Source organism: Podarcis erhardii (genome assembly GCF_964252035.2).
Source record: "Podarcis erhardii genome assembly, chromosome: 2".
NCBI classification, from domain to species: domain Eukaryota; kingdom Metazoa; phylum Chordata; class Lepidosauria; order Squamata; family Lacertidae; genus Podarcis; species Podarcis erhardii.
Genome location: NC_138498.1, coordinates 115,413,503 through 115,426,854, shown reverse-complemented (window position 1 = coordinate 115,426,854; position 13,352 = coordinate 115,413,503). Strand labels below are relative to the sequence as shown.

At 46.2% G+C, this 13,352-nt stretch overlaps 2 protein-coding genes across 2 annotated transcripts in view; one reads left to right on the top strand and one right to left on the bottom strand.

Moving 5' to 3' along the window:
* Positions 1-13,352, bottom strand: part of LOC309336753 (uncharacterized protein) — a 238,396-nt gene that overhangs the window by 94,687 nt on the left and 130,357 nt on the right. The gene's annotated exons all lie outside the window — the stretch shown is intronic.
* Positions 1-13,352, top strand: part of LOC309336489 (complement C4-A-like) — a 66,277-nt gene that overhangs the window by 52,119 nt on the left and 806 nt on the right. Inside the window, exons 35-40 of the mRNA XM_081852279.1 lie at positions 153-227; positions 1,604-1,709; positions 4,883-4,972; positions 6,962-7,054; positions 9,590-9,673; positions 11,764-11,896. Of these exons, the coding sequence (XP_081708405.1) occupies positions 153-227; positions 1,604-1,709; positions 4,883-4,972; positions 6,962-7,054; positions 9,590-9,673; positions 11,764-11,896 (581 nt within the window). The remainder of the gene's footprint in view (positions 1-152; positions 228-1,603; positions 1,710-4,882; positions 4,973-6,961; positions 7,055-9,589; positions 9,674-11,763; positions 11,897-13,352) is intronic.

Here is a 13,352-nt window from a genome sequence, read left to right as displayed (position 1 = left end):
TGGGAGTCCTGTCACGACAGTCTTCAATAAAGACCAAGCCTACTGGCTGCTGTTTTGCTCTGGTATTCCTGGCTGGTGTCCTTGTTTTTTGTCTAAGGAAGCACTCGGATTTCTCCGTTAACAGCTCCTTGTTTCTTTCCTTGATCTCCCAGCTGCGAACTCTCCCCGATCAATACATCAGCCACTGGGAGATCCAAGGACGTCGGCTGCTGCTCTACTTTGACTCGGTGAGAGAGATGCGTGCAGGATTATGCCATGAGAACAGAGGCAGCGGGGGGCAGGGGGGAAGGGCAGCTGCACAGACGCGTTCAGATAAACTCTCTCCCCGCCCCCTTTGTAATGTGCAAGAGGCCAGGATGGCACCCACCGTACCAACCTGTCTTTTGATTTACTCCACTTTGGACTAGATGGCAGAAGCAGAAAACCTTTTTTATCTGAGCGAGGGCCACATTTGCTTCTCTGCAACCTTCTGGGGGCCGCATGCCGGAGGTGGGCGGGGCCAAGGGGTGAAAGTGGGCGGAGCGACAAAGGTCGATTCTGCCCTTGTACGCTAGGCTAGTTTCTGCGCACTCTGACACCTGCCTCTCTATCCTCCACCCAAAGAAGCAAGAGTTTGAGGACACCTTCCAGCCAAGCAGCTGGAGTCCCCTCCCTTTTGAAGTGACTGGCCCAGTGAGCTTAATGGCCGAGTGGGGATTCGAACTCAGATCTCCCTGCTTACAGCACAAAACCAACTCTGAAATGATATGCAGGAGGCCCCGGATTTGGTCCCTCACGTCTCTACTTATCAGCGCTTTTGCCTTTGCAGGGCTGTTTCCACTTAGCATAGACCGCACTTGGCAATCACACCTGTGCCCTTCTGATGTTTTGGGCTAAGTGGAGGCCTTGCCAGCCTCGATCTGCCTTCAGCCTGCCACGTTACTTACATCCCATCCAGCCAGCGGGTGGCGCTGGCTGTCAGCCTCCTCCTTCCTTGGTCTCAGCATTGCCATTATAGAACTCAGCAGAGAGGAGGAGATAACGCATTGCCTGTGCCTGCCATTGGCTCTGGCACCACCTACTGGCAGCCTCCCTGCCTCCCGCCCTATCACTTTTTATACCGTATTTTATGCTGCTTTTTGTTGTATCACAATTACGTGTTTAAAATTTGTTGTTAGCCACCCTGAGCCCGGTTTTCTGAACCGGGGAGGGTGGGGTATAAATAAAAAAAATATTATTATTATTTATAATTACCAGTACCAGTGACCCCTGTGCTACCTTGGGGCTGATAGTTATCCAAACCATTTGGAGGGCATCAGGTTGGGGGAAGCTGGGGGAGATTGCCCAGCAGCCTGATCCAATATAAGGAAGCATCATATGTTTCCTTTACATTATTGTTGTGCTCCCCCTCTGGGCTTTGTGTTGGATTTTTGCCTCTGATCTTTTTCAGTCGCTTTTTGCGGAGGTTTAGTTGGTCGGCTGCTTCGTTTACTTATTTCAGAGGTGGTTGTGGTGCTCAGCTCCCGCTGGCCACTGTGAGAATAGGATGCTAGACAAGACAGGCCACTAGATCGATACAGCAGACAGGGCTTTCTCTTACGTTCTTAAATATACCCATCTATAGGTGCCAGCATCTGGACGCGAATGCGTATCATTTACAGCAAAGCAGCTGGTGCCTGTGGGGAAAATCCAGCCAGCTAGTGCCACCATCTATGATTTTTATGAACCAGGTAAGTGATTGACAGGTCACAGGGCCTGGGGGGGGCGGGGTAACCAGGCTGCATCTTTCTGGTGGAGAAAAGGTTTAGTAGCTGCGGCCTTAGGGAGCAGGAGAGCATTGCCTTCGCTTACCGTGGCAGGCAATTAAGGGATAATTTTTGCTTATTAAATTGTAACCTGACATGACAACATCCTCTTCAGTTTGAGATTGTAATTTAATTACCACATGCACAACTACCCAGGTTAATTTTATCCAGGGTTAACAGGAGCTGCTTGCAACTTAAAAACCTAGGCAGAGAGAGAGAGAGAGAGAGATGCTTATGTCTGAATCAGGCCAGAGTGCTTTCCATGCATTAAATGTTCTGCAGAAGTTTGATATTTTCTATCCAGGGGATTAATTTAGGTTGGCTCTGGGCGGAAGTCAAATGAGTTTTTGCATTCATGGAAAAAGATTCTCCCTTCCCTTTGTAAGCTGCCACAACCCCTAAATCTGCTTTGGAGCAATGGGAGAATTTCCATTGCAGGTTTATGGGGTACACAGTGAGAAGATAGGGAAGGAAAGCCCTATGCAGGGGAGATTATTGGGTTGTTTTTGTTTTTATTATGTATTTTATGTTTTTGTGATTTTATGTTGTAACCACCCGGAGATCTGCAAGTATAGGGCAGTATACAGTTTAATTAATAAATAAATAATAAAAATAATAATAACTTCATTCACTTTCTGAAAAAAGACGAATATGCTGAGGTTTTGGTGATATGCAAATGTATTTTCTTTTATTTATAAAAATATTTCTATACGACTACAGTGGTACCTCGGGTTACAGACGCTTCAGGTTACAGACGCTTCAGGTTACAGACGCTTCAGGTTTCAGACTCCACTAACCCAGAAATAGTACCTCAGGTTAAGAACTTTGCTTCAGGATGAGAACAGAAATCACGCGGCAGCGGGAGCTGGAGGCCCCATTAGCTAAAGTGGTACCTCAGGTTAAGAACAGTTTCAGGTTAAGAACAGACCTCCAGAACGAAGTAAGTTCTTAACCCGAGGTACCACTATATTCACAAAAAACCACCACCCATCAGAACAGTTTGCAACAATTGTACATAACTCCATAAAATAAAACAAATCATTAAATAGTTAAAATAAGAAAGCAGCTGACTATTTTGGGAAAATGTGTTCTTGATTGCCTGTATGGGTCTGGTGGTGGAACAGAAGACTTGTCCACAGGCGTTTAAAACTTGAAACAGAAGGCAGCTGCTGGATCTCTGTTGGCAGAGTATTTATTCCACAATCCTGGGCTGATGATGCTAAAAGCTCGGTTTCTTGTTGTGTCCAAATGAACTTAACCAACTTGGGGAATGACAACGGCAATCACAGAGCTCAAGGTGGGATATAGTGGTTTATGATCCCTGACATACTCTGGACCTACGCCTTGCAAATTAACAGAAGGACTTTGAACCTGGATCAGATTCACAAAAGCTTATTACAAAATTGTTGTTGTTATTTAAATATCGCTTTATATTTCTAAGAAATAATCTCAAAGTGGTTTACAATACATTAAAACATCAAATAAAACAATCCAGACTGAAACATTACAGTGGTACCTTGGGTTAAGTACTTAATTCATCCCGGAGGTCTGTTCTTAACCTGAAACTGTTCTTAACCTGAAGCACCACTTTAGCTAATGGGGCCTCCTGCTGCAGCTGCGCCACCGGAGCACAATTTCTCTTCTCTTCCTGAAGCAAAGTTCTTAACCTGAGGTAATATTTCTGGGTTAGCGGAGTCTGTAACCTGAAGCGTATGTAACCTGAAGCGTATGTAACCCGAGGCACCACTGTACTGAATAAAGTCAAATATAAAACATACATTCAAAGTAATTAACAGGAAACTCAAACGCCATCTTAATGAATGAAAAAAAGACCATTACAAAGCAGATGAGAATGCACATTTAACAAAGTTAACAAACAAAAAAATTACCTTAAGCATTTCAGAAGAAAACAAAAGCAAGTCAGATATAAAGTGCATATTTAAAGGAGCATAACAAACAAGGGAATAAAATATTATCATAAGCTTAGGACGTATCTGTTGCTGTTGCCACCAGACCTGCCAATGGTGGTTCATGGCAGGTGCTGGCTGTGGAAGCTCAGGCTCTGCACTAAAGAGACAGGTGGGGGTGGAAACATAACATGAAAAGCCTGATCTTTTGGGAGAAGCAGGTTTGTTGTGCAAGACCTCCCAATCAGCTTTAATAGAGCGGCCTGAGTTCGTCAGAATTTGTTTTGAGTCCTACCTGAAAATAGCATCTGCCTGGAAGTCCCAGGGTGTGTGGGTGTGAATATATACACACACATGCATGCACATTCACAGGCAATTTGTTTTCTTCTTTTTAAAATAATTTTTATTGAATGATTTTATGGTACAAAAAACAATACAGCCAAACTACCACTAAATATAATTAAGAAATAAAAATTACATACATCAATATTTTGTTTATCATTTGTGATTTACCATCTTATTTCCTCCCAAACATTCCATACAAAGACACACATGTGTGCAGACACCCACACACAAAATGATAATAATGAAAGTAAATATTTTTCCCCTTTTATCTTACAAAATCTTTTCTTTAACTTTGACTTCCTGTCAAGTCCCTTTGCATATATTTTATCTTACAATCGAATGTACACAAAACAAAATTTTCTATATAAATTTTCCAATACATTCTGAAAACATAATAAATCCTTTTATTTCCTTTATCATTCGAATGCTAGCACAGAGTCAAAACTATTATTGTATTTTTGAACATATCTTCTATAACCATCCCATTTTTCCGCAAATTTTTGCTTTGAACTTCCTCTGAGTTTACTAGTCAATTGAGCCGTCTCCACCAATTCCTGTAATTTAATTTGCCAATCTGTTATTTTTGGAGCCTCGTGATCTTTCCATCCCTTGGCCACAAGTATACGAGCCGCTGCGGTTGTATACAAGAATACCTCTCTTAGATTTTTTGGGAATACTTAATAGAAATGCCTCTGGTTTTTTCGTAAAAATTATCTCCATCATCTTTTTTAATTCATCGTATATTTTCTCCAAAAAAATCTTAATCTTTTCACATGTCCACCACATGTGGATCATGTCACCGTTATGTCACACACAATTTCTAAGTGTTCTCCTTTCACCTTTCAGACCAGCGCTGCAGCATCTTCTATGGCGCCCCCAACAAACCTCAGTACGTGTCGGCCTTGTGCTCCGAAGACGTCTGCCAATGCGCCGAAGGTGAGGTTGCCTGGGCGGCCTTCCGCTGGGGGTGGTGGGAAATCTGGAGCAAGGCCATCGGAGGCCCATCCCTCCTGCAGCACAAACAAGCCACCTCCTTCATTTCGCCTGGATGGTGGGTTGAGGTTCCCTAAGGAAATGAGACCAGAAGGCTCTTGCTTGCTGGAGCCCAACAGCAGGATCTGAGGGACCCTGCACACACTTCTTCTTAGGCTGTGCTTCAAACCCCACCTACCTGGGAGTTGGGATGGAGAGATGCTGCCAGTGTCTGTTTTCTCTCTTTTTCCCATTTTTCAAGTCTCAAATTCAGCTTCTCTGCATTTCTGCAGCCATTTGTGATTAAACCACAGAGCCTAGGGCTTGCCAATCTGAAGCTCGGAGGGAGGGGGGAGAAAGGTTGTTTTCTGCTGCTCCAGAGAAGCGGACACGAAGCAATGGTTCCAAACTACAAGAAAGAAGATTCCACCTAAACATTAGGAAGAACTTCTTGACAGTAAGAGCTGTTTGACAGTGGAATTTGCTGCCAAGGAGTGTGGTGGAGTCTCCTTCTTTGGAGGTCTTTAAGCAGAGGCTTGACAACCATATGTCAGGAGTGCTCTGATGGTGTTTCCTGCTTGGCAGGGGGTTGGACTCGATGGCCCTTGTGGTCTCTTCCAACTCTATGATTCTATGGTTTGAATCGCCGCGGCGGGGTGAGCTCCCGTTGCTCGGTCCCAGCTCCTGCCAACCTAGCAGTTCGAAAGCATGTCAAAGTGTAAGTAGATAAATAGGTACCGCTCCGGCGGGAAGGTAAATGACATTTCCATGTACTTCTTCACCATACCAGGAATCAGGATTGTATAAAAACACAAATACAAAAATCACATTATTTTAGAGGGACTTGCTTTGCAAAAATGGATACGTTAGGAGAAAGCTGCACTAAAACGCTGATTTATTTTCATGAGGGCTTTTATTATCTTTTTTTATATAAAAGAAACCTGCCGACTGATGTGGAAATGTGGAGAGTTTGAGATGAGAAAAGTCAGAGAGGAACTGGAAAGGACAGATTTGCCCATTGCTGGTCCCCATTCCGTGCTCACTTTCCCTATACCTCTCCCATTACAAACCTGGACTGCCTAAACTCCACCTCCCTGCCCACTTCTGTTGAAGCATCTCAGCACCCAGCCTTGCACTATTGCACCATCCATCCCCTGCCAGGGTCAAACTTGGAGAGTCCTCCCCTCCCTTTGGTAACTCCATAGATAAGAATCAACAAGCAGTTGATAGATTTATAGCCAGTGTGGTGTAGTGGTTGTGAACGGTGGACTAGTAATCTGGTGAACCAGGTTCGCATCTCCGCTCCTCCACATGCAGCTGCTGGGTGACCTTGGGCTAGTCACACTTCTTTGTAGTCTCTCAGCCCCATTCACCTCACAGAGTGTTTGTTGTGGGGGAGGAAGGGAAAAGGGAATGTTAGCCGCTTTGAGACTCCTTCGGGTAGTGATAAAGCGGGATATCAAATCCAAACTCCTCTTCTTTTATTAAAGCTTCATGTTGCGATCACAAATACACAGCTCTCCGCAAGGAGGGCAGTTGCCTGCTCTCAATCCGACTCCCTACCTCCGCAGCAATGAGCACGCCAACATAAAGTTGCTCCCCCTCTCTGCCTCTTTTGCTCTCTGATATGTACGGACCTCCGAGTCCGTGGGGAGGGGGGTTCCCCCACACTCCCAACTGATGTGTCTCCCAACTGCCCCCTCCCTTCTGGATCTCTTGCCATTATCTCGTAGCTGGGTATCTCCTCCCTAATCTGTTCAGCTTCTGTGTCTGTGTCTGCCTGTCTCTTTGCTTCTGAAAACGCTGGAGGGGGCGGCGGTGGTGGGAGGCAAATACTCCCCCTTCTCTTCTGAGGAAGGTGGTCTGCCTGTGACTGCATTCTCCCATCTGCAGATCCAAACCATTCCCTGACACCTAGTTAACCTGACCTTATCTCCTCCCTCACTTGCACAGGTGCCTGTCCGCGTTTGAAGCGAACCCTCGACGAGGCCATTACGGAGCAAGCACGCATGGAGTTTGCATGCTATAGTCCCCGTGTGCATTACGGTAAGGGGTTAGGGGAGGGATTGGAGACCCCGCAGCCTCTCCAGCCCGGCTCTTTTGGCTCTTGCCTCACTGATGTCTCACCATCTCTAACCCCTAATAATAATAATAATAATAATAATAATAATAACATCCCATCAGATGTCAAAGCAATAAACAACTACCTGACATTCAGAAGACATCTGAAGGCAGCCCTGTTCAGGGAAGTTTTTAATATGTGACATTTTAGTGTATTTTTCATCTTTGTTGGAAGCCGCCCAGAGTGGCTGGGGAAACCCAGCCAGATGGGCGGGGTACAAATAAATTATTATTATTATTATTATTATTATTATTATTATTATTATTAATTATACCCCACCCATCTGGCTGGGTTTCCCCAGTCACTCTGGGTAGCTCGCAATAGAATATTAAAATACAACAGTCCATCAAACATTAAAAGCTTCCCTAAACAGGGCTTCCTTCAGATGTCTTCTCAAAGTCTGGTAGTTGTTGTTCTCTTTGACATCTGAGGGGAGGGCATTCCACAGGGCGGGTGCCACTACCGAGAAGGCCCTCTGCCTGGTTCCCTGTAACTTGACTTCTCACAGGGAGGGAACCGCCAGAAGGCCCTCGGCGCTGGACCTCAGTGTCTGGGCTGAATGATGGGGTTGGAGATGCTCCTTCTGGTATATAGGGCTTTAAAGGGCTTTAAAGGTCAGCACCTACACTTTGAATTGTGCTTGGAAATGTACTGGGAGCCAATGTAGGCCTTTCAGGACCTGTGTTATATGGTCTTGGTAGCCGATCCCAGTCACCAGTCTAGCTGCTGCATTCTGGATTAGTTGTAGTTTCCGGGTCTCCTTCTAAGCCTCTGTGATGCATAATTTCAGACTTTGCATCTTTTCTGCTCGTGGCTTGCATGCAGCTCCATAGCCAACTTGCAGACCCAGCTGAGGTCTGACGTTTTTGTCTTTGTTTAAAATATTTGTATTCTGCCCTCTGCCTGAGAGATTTCAGGGCGGTGGAGAACAACATGAAAGTTGGAGAGTTTTTTGTTTGTCTGCTGTGCATCTGTACATCTCTTAAAGTATCGTAACCAAATTTTGCACGGTGGTCCTTGAGATCAGGCAGCAGATTTCTTTCCGTGCTTAGATGCATCTGGGCACATTCTTGAATCAACATGACAGACTGAACCTTAAAAAAAATGCAGTGGTTTCAAACTGCTGATTTCAAAACTGCACTGATTCTAAAAACTGGTTTCAGAACTGCCCCCGGGTTCATGGCTGCTAATAAACAACAAAGCCACAGCATTAACAAGCAGATGAGTTAACAGCTAAAAACTTAAAGGCCTGACACAAAATGCATGGGAAAATATAAAATGACTTAACCAAGGATGGAGGGAGGTTTTTTTGGCAATAGGAAGACCTCTTTGAAAATGGCATTCCATATTGGAGTGAAGTTCCTAGTCCAGTGCACTTAACAGTCTCCAGATCCTTGTGGGGTTTTGTCTCCTTTTGTCAGTGGGCGCTTCCTGACAACCTGCGTATTGAGAAATCATCCTGATTTGCTTGCACAATGCTCACACAGCAGTTAGACTGAGCCTGGTCTTTATTGAACATTCATTCTGATCATTCTGATATTTTTATGGGGAGGTTCTATGACAATGAGCATGTGTCTTTCATTCATCTCTGGTTGCTTGCAGGATATTTACAAATCTTCTCATAAATTATTCATTTATCCTCCATACTTTCCCTGTCTGTCATTTACCAAACTGCAAAATGTTGTTTTTTAGTGGGATTTCTTGCCCCTGGGTGAAAAGAAATGTTTTAATCCACTTTATCTGCACAAACCTAAAATTCTGGTTCCAGTTACAGATAGGTAGCCGTGTTGGTCTGCCATGGTCAAAACAAAATAAAAAAATTCCTTCCAGTAGCACCTTAAAGACCAACTGAGTTAGTTCTAGGTATGAGCTTTCGTGTGCATGCACACTTCTTCAGATATCTGAAGAAGCCTCAGTATCTGAAGAAGTGTGCATGCACACGAAAGCTCATACCTAGAACTAACTCAGTTGGTCTTTAAGGTGCTACTGGAAGGAATTCTAAAATTCTGGTGTGTGACCATATTCCTCCTGCAAATTATTGAATGTCTGGAGGTGCCTTTTGTTTCTTTATTACTTTTATATGTTGGTTTTGGAGACTTGTTTTCTTCATTAAGCAGTGTATGGTCTGAAATTAGTTCCCGTCTTGTGGGTTGCGGGCATGTACCTTCCCGACTATTGTCACTTTTTTCTAAGAGCCAGCATGGTGTAGTGGTTAAGAGCAGTAGACTCGTAATCTGGTGAACCGGGTTCGATTCCCTGTTCCTCCACATGCAGCTGCTGGGTGACCTTGGGCCAGTCACACTTCTCTGAAGTCTCTCAGCCCCACTCACCTCACAGAGTGTTTGTTGTGAGGGAGGAAGGGAAAGGAGGTTGTTAGCCGCTTTGAGACTCCTTCGGGTAGTGATAAAGTGGGATATCAAATCCAAACTCTTCTTCTTCTTCTTCTCTCCCACCTTCAGGGTTCCGAGTTCGAGTGGAGCGCGAGACCCAAGAAAGCGCCTTCCGCGTCTACGAAGTTATCATCCTGGAGCCTTTGCAGTACAGTGAGCGATGTTTATTTCATTTTGTTAAGTTTACGAATCGCTTCCTAGGAAATACCTCGAAGCGATTCAACCATAAAGACGACGACAGCAACAACAACAACAAAACAATTTGACGTATAAAAGCCATTACAGCAATTGCATGCATAAAAACGGATTCAAATCCAACACAGACACTGGCTGGGCTAAAAATCTCCGCTTGTTGGAAGCAGAAGGGCATCAACAGAAGTTGAGAAGGCAATGGAGATGGCGACAGCAGCGGAGGAGTGTGTGCCCCAAGGGGGCAGGGCGCAGAGGACGCCCTCTGCGGGTCACTGTTCAGGGTTAGGAGAGGGGCGGGAAACTGCTGCCCACACTCCTCCTGCTCCGGGCTGACCTGGCAGCAGACCTGGCACCAGAGGAGGTGCCTCGCTGCCAAGGAGCCCCACGGAGCTGCGCTGGGCACAGGCGCCACAGCCAAAGCACAGCTCCTCCTGATGCGTAGTCAGGCCATAGCTGTCAACTTTCAGATTTGAAAATAAGGGATCAGCAGCCTCAAAAATAAGGGATCAGCAGCCTCAAAAATAAGGGATCAGCAGCCTCACCTCTCCAGGGGACAGTCTACAGGATATCTAACAATCCAGGATAGCAGCGGGAAACGACGCTGGAATAAGGGAATTTCCCACCCAAAAAAGGGAAGGTTGACAGCTATGCCTGCAGCCCGAATGGGTAGCTGGAGGAGGCAGTCCAGTTCCCAGCTCTGCTGGTTGGGATCATGCAATCACTTCGCTCCAGCAACCGACCTTTCCAAACCCTCCAACATTTCTCTGATGAAAATAGGAACATCCCATTCCATAGATATAATTTTACTATTTATACACTGCACATCTTATTGCGTTGCCCCAGCCACTATGGGAAGTTTCCAACATATATAAAAAACATAATAAAACATTAAACATTAAAAAACTTTCCTATACAGGATTGCCTTCAGAGGGCCGGGGGTTGAATAACTCCATTCTCTAATTCTAAACAGTGGCACTTGGAGGGTTTCTCTTTCCCAGTTATGAGTCAGGCTCCAATGAAAGAGCCTGCTGTGGGGGCGCAAACAGCAAAATTGGGCCCGGGACCACGGCACCCACAGCGCCCCTCTGCTTGGTGCCCATTCCAAATTGCCCAGCTGAAGCCTTCTTAGAGGGGCAGTTGGTTGCAGACCTGTTAGCTATGCTTTGCTCCTGTTGTCTGCCACCTGTAGCTGGTCCCCCCCCCCATGCAGTGCCGTAGCTCAGGCCCCTGGAGCGCTGCGTGTGCCCTCTACCCAGGGGTGGGGCAAGCCACCCATCGGGCGGGGCGAGCTGGGCAGGGTGCGCTGCATTGAGCCTTGCCAACGCAACCCACCCCCCAGCTGTAGGATGGCTGAGGGAGAGGCAGCGGGCGGATGCAATAATAATAGAGTGGTACCTCGGGTTACATACGCTTCAGGTTACATACGCTTCAGGTTACAGACGACGCTAACCCAGAAATAGTACCTCGGGTTAAGAACTTTGCTTCAGGATGAGAAGAGAAATCGTGCTCCGGCAGTGGGAGGCCCCATTAGCTACAGTGGTGCTTCAGGTTAAGAACAGTTTCAGGTTAAGAACAGACCTCCGGAACAAATTAAGTACTTAACCTGAGGTACCACTGTAATCATCATCATCATCATCATCCTCATCATCATCCTCATCATCAATTTATACCCCGCCCATCTGGCTGGGCTTCCCCAGCCACTCTGGGCGGCTTCCAACAAAATATTAAAATACAGTAATGCATCAAACATTAAAAGCTTCCCTGCTGTTTTGGGCAGTGTGGAGCCTGCAGGTGGCCAAGCCGCCACGTCACAAAGCCCTGAGGCATTTTGTCACCCCTTTCAGGGATGACACCCAGGGCGACCTGCACCCCCCCCCTTCCTATGCCACTGGATGGCGATTATCTTAAAAATGAAACAAAATAATTATAAGTTTTTATTGAGGCCTTTATCCCACAATGAAACTAACCTGACCTGTTCAGCTCATTTCCTCTTATATTATTCTCACTGCCCCCCCATCACCCCCTGAATCCCATTCTCTCTTCCTCTCCAGTCGCAGACATCGGGATCTCTGAGAACGAGATCAGGCGCTTCGTGGTCCGTTCTGCCTGTCGGACGCGCTTGGTCACCGGCCAGGAGTATCTGCTGATGGGACGCGATGGGGAGACCCGGGATGCCGAAGGACGGTAGGTTGAGGAGGGGAGGGGAATCAGGTGTTCATTGGGCTGGTTGGGGGGCGGGAGGAAGGCCCTGTAGGAACTGGTACCCAGAAACAGAGTTCACTGGCCTTCAGGGCTTTTTGAGAGAAGGGAGTTGAAATATGCCCGGAGTCGAGAGTGGATTTCATGCTCTTTATTCAGCTCATAGTGGTGAGGAGGAATGGAAGTTCCCCCAGAATGTCTGCTTTATATACATTATTTACACGGTGGGCCCCACGTGGTTGGCTAATTCCGGGATTCACCTGTAGGCCAATCAGGTTGCGGATTCACTTCCACTTGGAGCTGGATTGGGTGGCTCCTGTGGACCAATCAGCCTTTTGCATCCTATTCAACTCAGTACATAACACCAGTCATGCTTAGGGATCAACTGCTGAGATGGGATGGCCAACGTGTGGCCCTTCTAGAGGTTATTAGACTCCTGTTCCCATCAGCCCCAGCAAGTCAGGGATGATGGGAGTTGTAGTTCAGCAACACCTGGTGGTACACAGGTTCCCCATCCTTGGGGCAACGGTCAGGCACTTGCTGAAGCAGAGAAGAAGTGGAGCGCAAATGTTTAACAATAACAACGCTTTCAATCTGAACTTAGCCTGATCTTTTATTCCCCTTCCTTCCCTCCCTCTCCCCTTTTTATGAAGATTACCCGCTCTGGGATCCCACAGCTAATTCTCCCCTGGTCTCCTTGCTGGCCCAAATAGGAATAATTTAGCAAGCTAGCCCTGGTGATCATCTAATGTTTATTGGATGGATTTTCCCCCTAAATTGATTTTTGAATTTTGAATTCATTGTTATTCACGTTTTATACTGTATTTTATGCTGTTTTTTGTTGCATCAATTAAGTGTTTTAAATTTGTTGCTAGCCGCCCTGAGTCCAGTTTTCTGAACCAGGAAGGGTGGTGTGTGAATAAAAAATTTATTATTATTATTATTATTATTATTATTATTATTATTATTACACAGACTGGCAGCAGCTCTCCCTGGTTTCAGGCAGGGGGCACTCCCAGCCCTCCCCAGAGGATTCTGGGGACTGGAGGATTCTGGGGACTGGAGACACAGTGTGGTGTAGTGGTTAAGAGCGGTAGACTCATAATCTGGTGAACCGGGTTCGCTTCCCCGCTCCTCCACATGCAGCTGCTTGGGCCAGTCACACGTCTCTGAAGTCTCTCAGCCTCACTCACCTCACAGAGTGTTTGTTGTGGGGGAGGAAGGGAAAGGAGAATGTTAGCCGCTTTGAGACTCCTGAAGGGGAGTGATAAAGCGGGATATCAAATCCAAACTATTCTTCTTCCTGCATGCAAGGCAGAGGCTCTCCTGCTCAGCTACAGCCCCTCCCTCAAACGTTCCTTCTCTATAAATGCAGCTGTTTTGGAGCGTATCTTTGCCCAGGCAGCTCCAGATTAAACTCTCCTGCGTACATTTTTTGTGG